The sequence below is a fragment of the Mus caroli genome, chromosome 18 (assembly GCF_900094665.2).
Source record: "Mus caroli chromosome 18, CAROLI_EIJ_v1.1, whole genome shotgun sequence".
Taxonomy (NCBI): Eukaryota; Metazoa; Chordata; class Mammalia; order Rodentia; family Muridae; genus Mus; species Mus caroli.
The window spans coordinates 46686751-46701009 of NC_034587.1; the positions used below are offsets into that span (position 1 = coordinate 46686751).

The 14259-nt window shown below is 41.9% G+C and overlaps 1 protein-coding gene across 4 annotated transcripts in view; it reads left to right on the top strand.

Annotated features, from left to right (window-relative positions):
* The first annotated feature begins 11160 nt into the window (after positions 1-11160).
* Positions 11161-14259, top strand: part of Dmxl1 (Dmx like 1) — a 129757-nt gene continuing 126658 nt past the window's right edge. For 3 of the 4 annotated variants that reach the window (XM_029471979.1, XM_029471981.1, XM_021150434.2), the window contains exon 1: positions 11161-11722. In XM_029471979.1, the coding sequence (XP_029327839.1) occupies positions 11636-11722 (87 nt within the window). In that variant the 5' untranslated portion in view covers positions 11161-11635. The remainder of the gene's footprint in view (positions 11723-14259) is intronic. The other variant, XM_021150435.2, reaches the window with a different exon arrangement.

Genomic DNA, 14259 nt, shown 5'->3' on the forward strand with positions numbered 1-14259 from the left:
AAAGAGAGGCCCATTGGACTTGCAAACTTTATATGCCCCAATATAGGGGAATGCCAGGGCCAAAAGAATGGGAATGGGTGGGTAGGGAAGTGGGGGGCACTATGGGGGACTTTTGGGATAGCATTGGAAATGTAATTGAGGAAAATATGTAATAAAAATATTAAAAATTTAAAAAAAAAGGAGCAAGGTTTACTCAAAAAAAAAAAAAAAAAAAAAGAAAAGTAACGAACACAATGTTCTTATCTTCTAATAACATCCATACCCTCTACCCAAAAAGAGTGAACTCACTAAGGACTTCCTAAAGTCCTAAATCCAAGGCTCTCCTCTTGAATTTTAATTCTTTGTATTACCTGGAGTACCATCCTGCTTCTTTTAGCAATGAACAAGCAAAATGTTTCTTACAATCTCCTACAGGCCCCCACATTAACCCAAGGAGCATCAGGTGGTCACATCTCCTCACTAACTCACACCACAGGAGTGTCACTACATTTAGTTCTTGGTTCTCCCTGATCCGCTTTCTTTACCCTCTTCCCTGTGAAACCTACTTCCCCTCCTGTGGCTGAACTCTTGACACGGTGACTATCAGCCAGGTTTGCATTGGTAGTGCCGATAGAATTCCTAAGCTTCGTCCCATCTCTTCAAACATCATCTGTAATTACTTCAAATTCACAAACTAAAATTATACTTAGCCTCCCTCACCAAAATGGCTCATCCTGCTATTTTCTCCCTATTTTTATTACATTAGTAAAACAACATTTCCTTAGACATCCAACCCTCTAATCAGTGGCTTATCTCAATTTCTACTCTTCTAAGAGGAACCTTCAAAACATGTTCCCTCATTTTATCCAGAGCAAAACTTCTCTACAAAAATAAAAAAGTATATATATATATATATATATATATATATATATATATATAAAATTCTTTGCTCTACAGACGTGCCTATAAGCAATCTGATGAAAGCATTTTCCTCAATTGAGGTTCCTCTTCCCAGGCAACCTTAGGTTTGTGATAAGTTTGTGATATATATAAAGCAAACATGTATACCATGGCAGGCATCAAATTGTGTTATCTATACCAGAAAATGTAAATATACCATTTTTATTTTTTGAAAATTATAAGCTATAGGACAATATTTTTTCTCAGAGAAAAATGTGTGTAACATGTTGTATAATAAAAGATGGTATTTATCTACTGCTAGATTTTAAGGACTCTGAAAGCTCACAACCTACCATAAGAAATCTGACTGAATTCCAGCACTTGGGAGGCAGAGGCAGGCAGATATGTGAGTTGGAAGCCAGTCTGGTCTACAAAGAGAATTTCAGGACAGCCAGGGCTATGAAGAGAAACTGTCTGGAAAGCAAAACAAAAGTCTGATTGCCTGCAATGCACAATAGTAGTAACAATATAAATTAAATAAATAATATAAATTCTAAAAAGTACCATGACTTTTAACAACTTAATTTCTGTCTTATAAAGGTTGTGTTTTCTTGAAAAAACAGAATGAGAATGCTAGATGAAAGATAAGCCATCCATCCATTTGACTCTGCTTTCCTTTCTGTTTGTTCAGGACTTTAGTAAGATGTTTCTCTGTGGAATTCTCTCAATTCCATACTTTATTTTTAAAAATATGACCAGCAGAGGTTGGAGTTTATTGTTGTTATGTTACATGTAAAGTGTCTATAGAAATGGCATTCTTTCTTTCCTAGAATTCCTGAATCCTTTCTCAGGGCTGATTCACATGCTAGTTATTTCCAATGGTGTGGAAAACAGAAACTCTTATGTAAAGAGAACTGAATTCAGACCAGCATGCCTGGATGAATGGCCATGAAGGATGGCCATGAAGTACGCTTGGACCAACAGGTCAGGTGAGGTTGTCATGACTTATTTCTACTTCTTTATTTTCTCAAAATTGGAGTTCAGTTCAGCTTTATGAACTATCCAGTTGTCATCTGTGTCTAGGAAGCTTTCAAAGCTGAAAAAAAAATCCCCTGCCAGGTGGAGGTGAATTCTGATGGGCAGAGCTGGGGTTTCAGCTCTGAACTAATTACCATGAAGAGGGAACCTGGAACAAGGCAGGATAGACTATTAGTTAGGGACTGTGCTCTGTTGTTAGACAGCCTCAGTGAACTTGTGTGATCCTAGGAAATCACTCCTATTTGCTGTTTGATTTTCATTATCTGTAGCCTGGGGGTTATAGTGTGGGGACTATAGTTCATGTTCAAACTCGGAATGATCCCAGAATAAATGTGCTGGCTACTTTCATGTAAAATTGACACAACCTAGAGTCATGTGAGATGAGAGAACCTCAACTAAGACACTTCCTCCATAAGATTGTACTATAGGCAGGCAAACCTGTATGGCATTTTTATAACAATGATCAGTGGAGGAAGGTACATTGTAGGTGACACCATCCCTGAGCTGGTGTGTTGCAGGATAATTGGTGACACTGTGAACCTCAATATTGTGTTATTAGCTGGCAAAACATGTTTTTTTGTTTGTTTGTTTGTTTTTTTGTAGCACACACCAAGAGCTATTCTACTTGAATATTGTACCTAGGATTAAATAAAGTCAGGCACAGGTCAAGAGGCAGAGCAAGCAAACAGTTGACAGGAAATGAACATAGGATTATTAAGAAAATCTGTAGAGTAAGAGGGAGTCAAGGGGACAGATAGAGTGACACACAAGAAGTACAAGGAAGAGACACTGAGTTTGAAGGAGGATGTTAGAGACAGTGTAAGAGAGGGAAATTCCTGGTGGGACATTGGCTGAGAAGGACGGTCAGTTATGTGTTTTTTTCTGACTCTCTGAGCTAGCAGGTTTCCTCCCTGGTAACTGGCTCCTGAGTCTTTGTTGGTAAAATTGAACAATTGAGATTTTGTTTTACAAAAACACTGGTGGCCCTGGGTTCTATAAGGAAGCAGGTTGAGCAAGCCGTGAGGAACAAGCCAGTTGTTCCTCCTTCCACAGCCATGGCCACTGCGTCCTGCCTCCAGGCTTCTGCCCTGTTGGGGTTTCTGCCCTGACTGTTTCTCAGGATGAACTCTGATATGGAAAGTGTAAGTGAAATAAGCCCTTTCCTCCACAAGTCACTTTTGGTTATGGTGTTTCATTACAACAGTAGTAACCCTATGAAAACAAGCAAAACACCAAAGCAATATAACTAGAAAGAAATCATAAAGACCGGGACAGAATTCAGTGAAACAAAGATCCAACAGTGTAAAGAATGAAACAAAGTATGCGTGTGTGTGTGTGTGTGTGTGTGTGTGTGTGTGTGTGTGTGTGTAATCATACATATATTTATAACATATAATGAGACCCATCATATTGTATACTAAAGTTTTAAATAAAAATAGAATATTTTTATCCTCCCTTTGGTTAAAAAATGTGCATAGCATACCAGAAAAGAACATATTATTTTCTTTTGAGTGGTGAGATTTCTATTGTTTGTAATTATTAACCTCTTCCTTTTTATTTTTATTTTTTATTTTATTTTATTTTATTTGAGACAGGGTTTCTCTGTATAGCCCTGGCTGTCCTGGAACTCTGTAGCCCAGGATGGCCTTGAACTCAGAAATCCACCTGCCTCTGCCTCCCACATCTTTAAAAGCATAAGAATAACTAGATATGGGGGCACCCTCCACTTAATCCCAGAATTTGGGAAGCAGAGTCAGGTAGATAATTGGGAGTATGAAGCCAGCCTGGTCTGCATGGTGAGTTCCAGGATAGCCAGGGCTACATTAATGAGAACCTGTCAAAGCAACGACAAAAATAAAAAATAAAAACAAATGTATTTTTTGCTATTTTCACATAATTCTCTTATTTTCTGAGAACCACTTTTTCACCTTCCATTTGTGAAACACTTAATCATATTGTTTTTAAGATTCTCATTCTCAAAGCCTCAAAGTCATGATGTTTCTGCCGGTTGTAGTTTGCTTTTCTGTTGCTGTGATAAAATACTGGCCAAAACCTATTTGGGGAAGATACGGTTTATTCGGCTTACCAGTTATGTGGTCATAACTGTCATAGAGGGAAGGCAAGGTAGGAATGCAAGGCAGAAACCTGGAGGCCGTAACTGAAGCAGACGCCACCGAGGAGTGCTGCTTACTGCCTTGCTCTCTCTATCCTGCTTGTCCATCTTTCTTACACAAACCAGGCCCTCCACCCCAGGGATGGCACCATCCACAGTGGGTAGGGTCTTCCCACATTAGTCATTAATAATAATAATAATAATAATAATAATAATAATAATAATACCTACAGGCCAGTCTGATGGAGGCGTTTTCTCAACTGAGGTTCCTTCTTCCTAGGTGACTCTAGGTTGTGGCAAGTTGACAAGAACTAGCCAGCACACTGCCTAGGTCTCCCAAGCTGCTAATGTTTCTATTGCAGTCATGTAACACCATACCAGACTTCTGAGTTATCTGAAGTTTTATATTAATTATATTACCTTTACATACAAAATTTATTTTTTTCATGCCAATTCTACCTATTCTAACTTTGCTCTCTCTCTCTCTCTCTCTCTCTCTCTCTCTCTCTCTCTCTCTCTCTCTCTNTGTGTGTGTGTGTGTGTGTGTGTGTGTGTGTGTGTGTGTGTGTAAGTGCAGGTACATGTGTGTCACAGAACACAAGTGGAGGACAGGAGGCAACTTTCCAGAGTCAGTTCTTCTCACATCGTTGAGACAGGGTCTTGCTAATTCTGTTTTATAAGCTCTAGCTTAGCTAGCCTGTTAGCTTCGCCTGTCTCTGCTTCCTGCCCCTCAGCTCACTATAGAAGACCCGGGTCTGCAGATGCACACCACTGCATTCGGTCTTTTATGTGGGTCTGGGTTATCAAATTCAGTTGTCAGGTTTGCCCAGTTATTGATTTTACCCAGCTAATGCTGTGTGTGTGTGTGTGTGTGTGTGTGTGTGTGTGTGTGTGTGTGGCACAGAGGTTGACGTGCTGCATCTTCCTTGGTCACTCTCATTGTTTGAGACAAGGTCTCTGTCTGAATCTGGAGTTCTTTGATTCTACTAGGCTGGATGGCCACTCAGCCTCAGGGATCTAGCTCTCCATTCCCCGTCCCCATGCAGTGCTGAGATTCCAGACATGAACCAGGATGCCCATGTTCTGCGTGAGTGTTGGGGATTTCAATTTACTTCCTCATGCTTGCCCAGTGGGTACTGTACCAACTGAGCCATCTTCCCACACTCACAGTTTGACTTTTAGAGATTTTGCTGGCAGCGGCGATGAGACATGTACAGAATAATAAAAAAAAATTTTTTTTTAAAGACTTCCCTTTTAGAAACTATCTTCCTGTTTTATTTCTTGGAAAATAAAGAGGAAAACAGTACAATGTCATGCAGCACACAAGAAAAGGACAGAATTACACAATTCCACCTCACTAGAGGATAATTGACTTAACACTTATCTTTGACTAGTCGTGTTAGAAGGTGGGTCTGTGACCTTTGAGCAGAAAGAAGGTAGAGATGGTGAGAAAGCAAGATGTGAGCAGGCAGTGCTGTGTCCTAAGTCTGCAATAACAAGAGGGGGAAGGGAGGTGAGGGGCAAGGGAGCAATCTGCCTCCCCGCTCCCTCACTTCACTTACCCGGTCTTCCCAGAAGATGAGAGTTACTCAGAAGTTATAGGAGCCAAGAATAGACTCATGATTGAACAGAGCCACATTAAGCCAAGTTGTATGTTAGGACATGGTCTATGAGAGTTGTCAGCTTGCAGCCATTAAAGAAAAACAACAGGGAAGGAGAGCAAGATGGTTTAGCAGGTAAGGGGCTTGTAACAAAGTGTGAAGATAAGTCCAATCCCCAGTCCTCCATGGAAGAAGGAGAGACTCCACTCTTGCAAGTTGTCCTCTTGACTCCCACGTATGTGCCATTACCCCCTCTCCCATACACATAGCAAGCAAATCCATGTTTGAGGAAAGACAAACAAGCAAACAGAGAGCTATTGTTTTAGGCTATGCTCCTATACATACCTGGCCAAAGCTAAAAATCAAGTCAAAATGCTAACATTCCTCAAGCTGAGACTAAGCTACTCATGTGATCTGAGGAATAAGCATTAGGAAAAGAGGCAGCTTTTTAAAATAGGTAGATTTTACCTGGTATGATAATGAAGCTCCCTCTGCTTTAATACAAAGTTACCTGAAATAATCTGACGTTGCTTAATAGGTTAATTTTACTATTGTCCCATCTCCCTATCCTTATTTATAAGAAAATAACGGTGAAATAACCAATTTTGTTTTCAGATTTTGTGTCTATATTCTAATATTAACCACATTTTTTGGTATCATAACAAGCTCTCTTTCTCTCTTAAAATATTTATTTTTTATAATTCCATGTTTTATTAGATATTTTCTTCATTAAAATATTTATTTATGTATATGAGTACACTGTAGCTGTACAGATGATTGTGAGCCTTCAATGTGGTTGTTGGGAATTGAATTCAGGACCTCTGCTCACCCCGGCCCTGCTTGCTCTGGCCCAAAGATTTATTTATTATTATATCTAAGTACACTGTAGCTGTCTTCACACACACCAGAAGAGGATGTCAGATCTCATTACGGATGGTTGTGAGCCATCATGTGGATCCTGGTTTGAACTTAGGACCTTCAGAAGAACAGTCAGTGCTCTTAACCACTGAGCCACCTCTCCAGCCCCCCCTCTCTTTCTTTTTTAAGATAGGGTTTCTTTGTGTAGCTTTGGCTATTCTGGAACTCAATCTGTATACCAGGATGACCTTGGACTCACAGAGTCTGTCTGGCAACATAAAAATGACTATACATAGCTATGTTCTGATAATGCTAATTTGTGTAACTTTTAGAATTTTTCTTTTTCCTTCCTTCACTTTCTACCAGTCACTTCCTCCCAACCTCAATCCTCTCCGTCTGTCTCTGTGTCTCTCTCTGTGTTCCTCTGTGTCTCTGTCTCTGTCTCTGTCCCTGTCTCTGACTCTGTCTCTCTCTGTCTCTGCCCCATCTCTCTCTGTCTGTCTGTGTCTGTCTCTGTGTCTGTCTGTCTGTCTGTCTCTCTCTCTCTTTGTGTGTGTGTGTGTGTGTGTGTGTGTGTTCCTGGAGTTTGATCCTGGAGCCTTGTGGATGCTGGGTAAGGACTTTACCACCAAGCTACATCCTGCTGTTTTTAAGATGAAGTTTTGCTGAGTTGTCCAGGCTGGCCTCAAAGTCACTCTGTAGGCCAGACCAGCACTGAACTTATCATCATGCTCCTGCCTCAGCCCTGTGAGCAGTTGTGGTTAAGGAACTGAACCATCAGTCCTGGCTAAATTTCATAAATATCTGTGTGCCATGAAATATTATTCTTTTATTGATTTTTTTCAGCTATTTAAAAACTGTAAAAATCATTCTTAGGTCAAGGACTCTATAAAATCGAGGCAGACTGCATTTGTCCCATGGGCCACAGACTTACCCTAGTGCCTCGATCTAGTTAGGAAGTATTAGTGCCTAACGAGTTAAAGCATCTGTTCTGAGGTCACCTGGGGCTAGTGGCAGGGATGACATGAACACTTGTGTCTTCACTGTTCTTTGGCCACTGTACACAATGTGCCCCTCAGCTCACAAATCTAAGTGCAGTTTGGTAAGAATGCAGCTGTTGCCAAAGACTGCAGGATATAAACTTTCATAGGTGATTTCTACAGTAAAGCTTTTTGTTTGAATCTTTTCCCCAAATAAATGAGAGATCATAGCTAAAGCACTTTTTTTTTTTCATTGAAGTAGATAAAATTAAACAAAAACTAGCATTAAATGGTCTGAGTCATTCTGTAATTCAGACAGCGTGTTATGTGGGCGATTTACTACTAAAGAAAAAGCTTTATATCAATGCAAATTTAAGAGTTTAATTGAGGAAAAATATGGTTCTTAGGTTGGTATCCCTCAGAACCAGAAAAGGTCCAGAGAACCCTCCTCTAGCCTTAATGTTGGCAGAAAAGAGAACTCAGTTGCTTATACTTGGCCTGACTGGCTACAGGTCAGGATTTGCCTTATTGGAACAAGGTCTTATTAGTTGGTGGCCTGTGATCAGCTAAAGCTCACATGCTTGTGAACCTCTCAAACTCTTGTAGTCCTTAGCAAAACAGACGCTCCTGTGGGTAGACTTTCATTTTACTGTGTGTCAAGTTATGTTATCTACAGGTAACTGTGGTATGAAGACACCGTCGTAAAGTCAAGTTGAATGCAATTGAACACGAGGTTGTACTTCAGAATGCCAGCGCACTTTGTAGCCGCCCACTCCTGTAGACTTTCCTTTATTCTTCTTGGCGATTGGTTCTGGATACCAGACTTGACTGTTCTTGAACTCCTGATCCTTCTGCCTCAACCTGCCAACCGCAGGGTTTTAGGTGTGTGCCACCTTAACCTGGTTATAGCCATGTAAACTTTTGAATACTGATGGGGAGGAGCTGAGAACTCTTGTGGGAGCCTCAGATATCACTGAGAAATTAGATTAGGATGGAAAAATGTCTGGATAACCTAAGAACAGATACATCAACAGGTTAGATTTATTTAAAAATAAAAACAGCACAGAACATTTATTCGATGCTGGGTATGTGCCGCGATTGTTCTCATATAAATCTCATGACAATTCTATAAAAAAGTGACCACAGTCGATTCTATAGTTTAAGAAAGCAAAAGGAGAGTAAATGATATGTCTAAGAGACTAGGCAGGGACACTCCCAACTCAGGTAGACTGCCGCAAGAACTGCACACATGCTTAGAGAAGTTAAACAAAAACTAACAGAAGCACAGAGCTGAATACATGTCAAAACAAAGCAAAATGATGCTGATAATCAAATTAAGCATCCCATTTTTATAGATGAGGAATGGATCTTCAGAGTTAATAAACATATCCAAAGTCATATAGCTAGTTACTATGTGAATCAGGACTTTGTGTCCAGTTTCATATCTACCAACTCATGTAGTTTCTATTTATTGTATCACCTTAAATGTGCCTCAGAACAAAAACTAGGTACAAGAGAATAAGCAAATACGATGACAGTGGGCCAGCCACAAAATTGATGCACAACCCACACGAAACCATTCAAATTTTGGGCTAGAGCCTAAACACTAGCCTGCTCAGGGCCCTGACTTCATTTTCATGTACACTTCTCTCCCAGAGTTAACTTAAAGTTGCTTTAAATAAAATTTGAAGTGATAATTAGAAAACAAATTCAAGCACGCTTGGTGGCTGTATTCATTACTTTTCTCATTACTGGGACAAAACACGTGGGAAACGTGTGGTAAAGAGGGAAGGCTTGGTGGGTTTCTGCTTCACTATTTGAGGGGATACAGTTGGTCCATCAGGCAGGAAGGAAGCATCAGGTGGTTGGTGTCAAAAGACAGATGTAAATACTGCTGCTCCTCTTCCTTCTCCATCATATTTAGTCTGGACCCATGGTGTGGCTCTGTCTACATCTCTAATGGGTCTTCCTTCCTCAGTGAAATGCCTCAGGAAACGTCCTCACTGACATATTCAGAGATATGTCTCCCAGGTGATTCCTAGGGACTGCACTGTAGCTCAGCAGTTGGGTGCTTGCTTAGCAAGTGAGAGACCACAGAGTCAATTAGAAAAAGCCAACTTAGACTTCACAAACTTCAACAAAATACATTACATTTTGTCTTTTGTCTTCTTTCGAAAAGAGGTCTCATGTAGCCACAGCTGCCCAGCCTCAAGCTTTCTATGTAGCCAAGGCACTCCTGAATCCCCTGCCTTTACCTTCCAAGTGCTGGAACTACAGTATGTCGCTCCATGCCTGGCCTAGTGTTGTCCATTTACGAAAAGACTGGAATTTTGAACCCATTTTCATCTTCCTATTTTAAAAGGGGAGGTGGGTCTTAGAATATTTTTACATTTTGTTTGATTTTTGTTTTTCGAGATAGGGTTTTTCTGTCTGGCCCTGACTGTCCTGGAACTCACTCTGTAGACCAGACTGGCCTAGAACTCAGAGATCCACTTGCCTCTGCCTCTGGAGTGCTGGGATTAAAGGCACATGTCTGGTCTCGGTATTTTTTAATTGCAAAACAAAGTTAAATGTACATTGCAAATATCTTAGGAAAAGGAGATAAGTGGTACTAGTATTTTGTCTTCGAAATACTAGCTTTAAGTTTCTTGATTTATTTAGTTTCGAGACTGGTTCTCTTTCTGTAACCCATGCTGTTCTATCAACGTTCGCACTTAAGCCTATATTAATTTTTTTTTATTAAACTCCACCTGTACTTCATAAACTGGATAGTCCTGAAATTCTTTTCTGCACCCAAGCTCCAAATTCCGGTTTGGCTTCAACTGAAGTTTCTAATCTAGGCAAGCTCCTTAGGAGGCTGAAGGTGTCAGCGCCCGAGCTGTGTCTCTTCCGACCCTTCTCACCTCTGATAATACTATTGAAACAAAGTTCATAGTTATATTCATCTATTTGAAACTTTCTTGAACACTTTGCACTAAGCCTGTGCCGAACATTTGAGACAGAGAGGAATAGAACCGCCTGTCCCTAAGCCGGGAAGCCATTTGAGCAGATTTTTGTTAATAATAAGACGAAAAAAGTGTCAAAACATGGAAACTGGATCTCACCACTGGTACCTGACAATTCATTTTGAGATTGTTGGGTTCTTTTTCAAAAACAAAGTAGGACTGGTGGGTCATTATTATCGGCACTATTTTAAAATCTCGGTTGTTTATATTAGAAAATAAAGCATTACTATTACTGAAGAGCCTAAACCTTTCTAAATTATCTTACTTAGTGAGTTGGAAATGCGCAGAGAGAACCGCGACAAGGCTAAAAGAGGTTTCTAGGATCACTTTTACAGATTCCCTCGGGGCGCCGGTGTGTGTGTGTGGGGGGGGGGGAGCGGTGCATCTTGGGACTTGTAGTCATACCAGGAATAAGGGACCTGCACCTCCTCACAGTTGAACTTTCTGTCCTGTTAGGTTGATCCCTTACCCGAAGCACAGCTCGGTTACTTTTAGATAACTCCTGGGTCTTACAGTGTTTACGCCAGGCTCAAAATGAGTCTGGGCTCCTCCACAAGCCTCAAAGAGATTGGCTTTTCTTCAGGAAGGGGCGGAGCAGTAGGTACGTTTGCGCCTCGGGATTGGCTCACTCTCGACTAGAAAAGGCGTTGCTGCCGTGTGTCCCGCTGGCCATTCGGGAGCCGTGAAGGAAATCTCGCGATACTTTGGCGCAAGGGCCGGAGCCGCGTAGCGAGCGCTGGCAGCTGCTGAGGGCGGCGGGACCGCCGCTGGGCTGGGGCCGCTCTGGTGAAGAGCCGCGCGGACTGCCGCGCCTCTCGGGCTGTGCGGCCCACTGAGCCGGCTCGGGAGGATCGTGTGGACAGCTCGGTCCCCGCGGGCCGCGCCCCGGTGAGCGGACGCCCGCCGGCTTTTACCTGGGCGGCCGTGACAGGTGCAGAGCGAGCGCGGCGCCGCACTCGCTCCCCGGCCCGCCCCCCTCAGGCCTCGGCCGCCCGGCTCGGGATGAGCCGCGGGCCCCGACCGAGCGTCTGCTGCGGCTTCGGGCGCCTGGCACCGCCGCGGAGGAGCGGCCGCCGCCCCTAGGGGGAAGGCGCAGGGAGACGGCTGAGCACGGGCATGAGCTGGCCGCGGCGGCGGCTGCTGCGGGACTAGGACGCCGCCATGAACCTGCACCAGGTGCTGACCGGCGCGGTGAACCCCGGCGACCACTGCTTCGCGGTGGGCAGCGTCGGCGAGCAGCGCTTCACGGTGAGCGCGGCAGAGGCCGCACGGCCTCCGCTCCAGGCAGCGCGGTTTGGAGCTGAAAAAAAGAAAGAAAGAAAGAAAATGTTAGACTGACTTCTTCTGGCCAAAGTAGTTCCTCCAAAATGTTAGAAGAATCACGACTTGGGGGTTCGGGGGATCAGCGATGATTTTCCCGCTGCATAGGCCTGGAATGTGGAATTCATTTACATTCAGTAGTTCTTGGATTTGCTGCTGCTGCTTTTTTTTTCAGGTCAAGGTTCTAAGGTCAAGTCTTTGTAGTTAAAAGAGCGGGTGTCTTAAAATGGTTACTGATTATTAAGCTAGTCTAAATGACAATATAATGAAAACGGCGCATTGCTATTTATTTTCCCTTAAAAGTTCACCGATGAAAAACTTTGCCAAGAAAATAGTCTCCATTCATTCCTCACGTCCTTTGAGTTACTTAGGCCGGCCTTGTAGTCCTTGAAAAGTTTTGTTCGAGGTAATTCCTGAGGGTTTTACCTTTGCATCTTCAGCCTATCTCCTGTTTGCTAAGGGCAAGTTAAGATTTAGCCAGTGTGACTTGCTTGTCTTTTCTATTCTATTTCCAGCTGTTGGAAAAAAGATAGTCTCACATTTCTGCCTTCATGGGTTTACTGACACTTTTCCATCTTTGTTTAGCTTTTCTAATAATTTTAAGTCACAAGTCAGTAGTGGATGTCAGACCTCTCTAGTCTGAACATATTTATAATGCTGATGTGTTTAGCTACAACTTTTTTATTAAATGTAAATTTTAATTTTGTACAACTAAAACACAAACAGCTTAACATGCCCCAGACTTAGAGATCTTAATTTCTGTGTGTGTGTGTGTGTGTGGGTTTGAGAGAGAGAGAGACTTAGACTTTTGTTAGAATAAGCAATGCTCAGCATTTAATGTGCTTTAGGCATTTAATGCTTAGACTGTACTTTTAGAGTTATGCTAGCCTGTGACTTCCCAATGGAGTGGCACATGACACTAGCACTTGTCAAGATTCTAACTCTTGATGTTTGCCTAGTCTAAAATTCTCAGGGGAAGTGAGAGGAGGAGATCCGTCTTAGCATTTGTCACCCCATAGCTGGATATTGCTCTCTCTCCTTAAGGAAGGAAGCATTGCCAACGAGGCTTCACTGAATGTCTTTCCAGTGAGAGATTCTAGGATAATGATGTATTGTCATTTTCTGCCATCGCCTAAGCTTAATGAGAGCTTTCTCCAAGGCAAATAAATGCTAAGAACTTTTTAAAAAGGCATTCTGAATGCACATAAGGCAGTGTGGGTACTTCAAAGCATGTATAAATTGACAGCCCGTCTATACATCTACATGCATTAGTCTATAAAATATAAAACTTTGGCAAATTGCTTTCATGCTAGTTTTAGGAGCTAAGGGTTAAATAGCAGCCATATACCAGCATGTAACTTGTTGCCCACTTCTGTCTTTAAAGTTAGTTTTCCCTTAAAGCAAGCTGTGATGACCTTCCTCTAAGCTGGTTGCAGATTGCTTCTAGATAAGCATGTAATCACATAAGTTATACACACATTTATCTACACATTAGATACTTAAACACGTAATATAACTACATTAGTTTGGTATACAGATCCCAGGTCCCTTTAGTTCTGGCGACAGTTTAAAGATTATGGTCCTCTCTTTCCTCCTGCAGCCTCTGGAGTTCCATTGCAGCAAGTTCCGTGCGCTTCCTTTCCTGAATAAACGGGTGCAGCTCATATTTCTTTGCCTTGAAATTGCCCATTTTCTCCTTCATGTTTATGAACAGTCTGTTGTTCCTTCCTTGAGATTTGTTTTTAACCTTTTTTGGTTGAGTGTCAGTGATGGCACTGAGGATCAAATCAGGTCTCTGGCATTCATTCCAGTCAAGCATTTCGCCAAGCTCCACCCTCCCCTAGCTTTTGAATTTTTATTTTATTTTTATTTTTTTAGCAAGAACAAAATTAATGATACATAATGTCCAAAGGATTAAAATCTTCATGTTGCAGCTATACCTGAAGTATGGACGAGATTTTGCAGCCTCCCCTTGAAGGGTTCTTTCATCCTTGGCGGTGCTTCATGGTTTCTCTGAAGACGCGCCCGTGTTTGCAGTTCTTCCCTTTACACACTTGCAAGGAGTGCAATACCTGTGTTGAAGGATTTCCAAGATCAAGACTCTGGTTCCTGCTTAAAGTTTTGACGGACTTCAAATTGAATTTGAATGACAATTTTCATGTTTTAAAATGTGCAATTACTAATATAGGTTAGCATATCAGAACATTCAGTTTTTTTCCCTATTATGTCAAGTGCCATCACACTAGTTTGGATTTGCCCTTAGAAAGCTTCTAGTGGGCAATGACATGTGACTCCTGCTTTCGGAATTGCTTTATTTCATTAATAAGCTGCCTTGCTTTGCTTAAGTATCCTCAGTGGCTTCATTGTGAATGCCTAGACAGTTACTGAGGTAATAGTGATACTTTGTACTTGAGTCATAACCTGGTTTGCTTTGCTTAAGTATCCTCAGTGGCTTCACTGTGAGT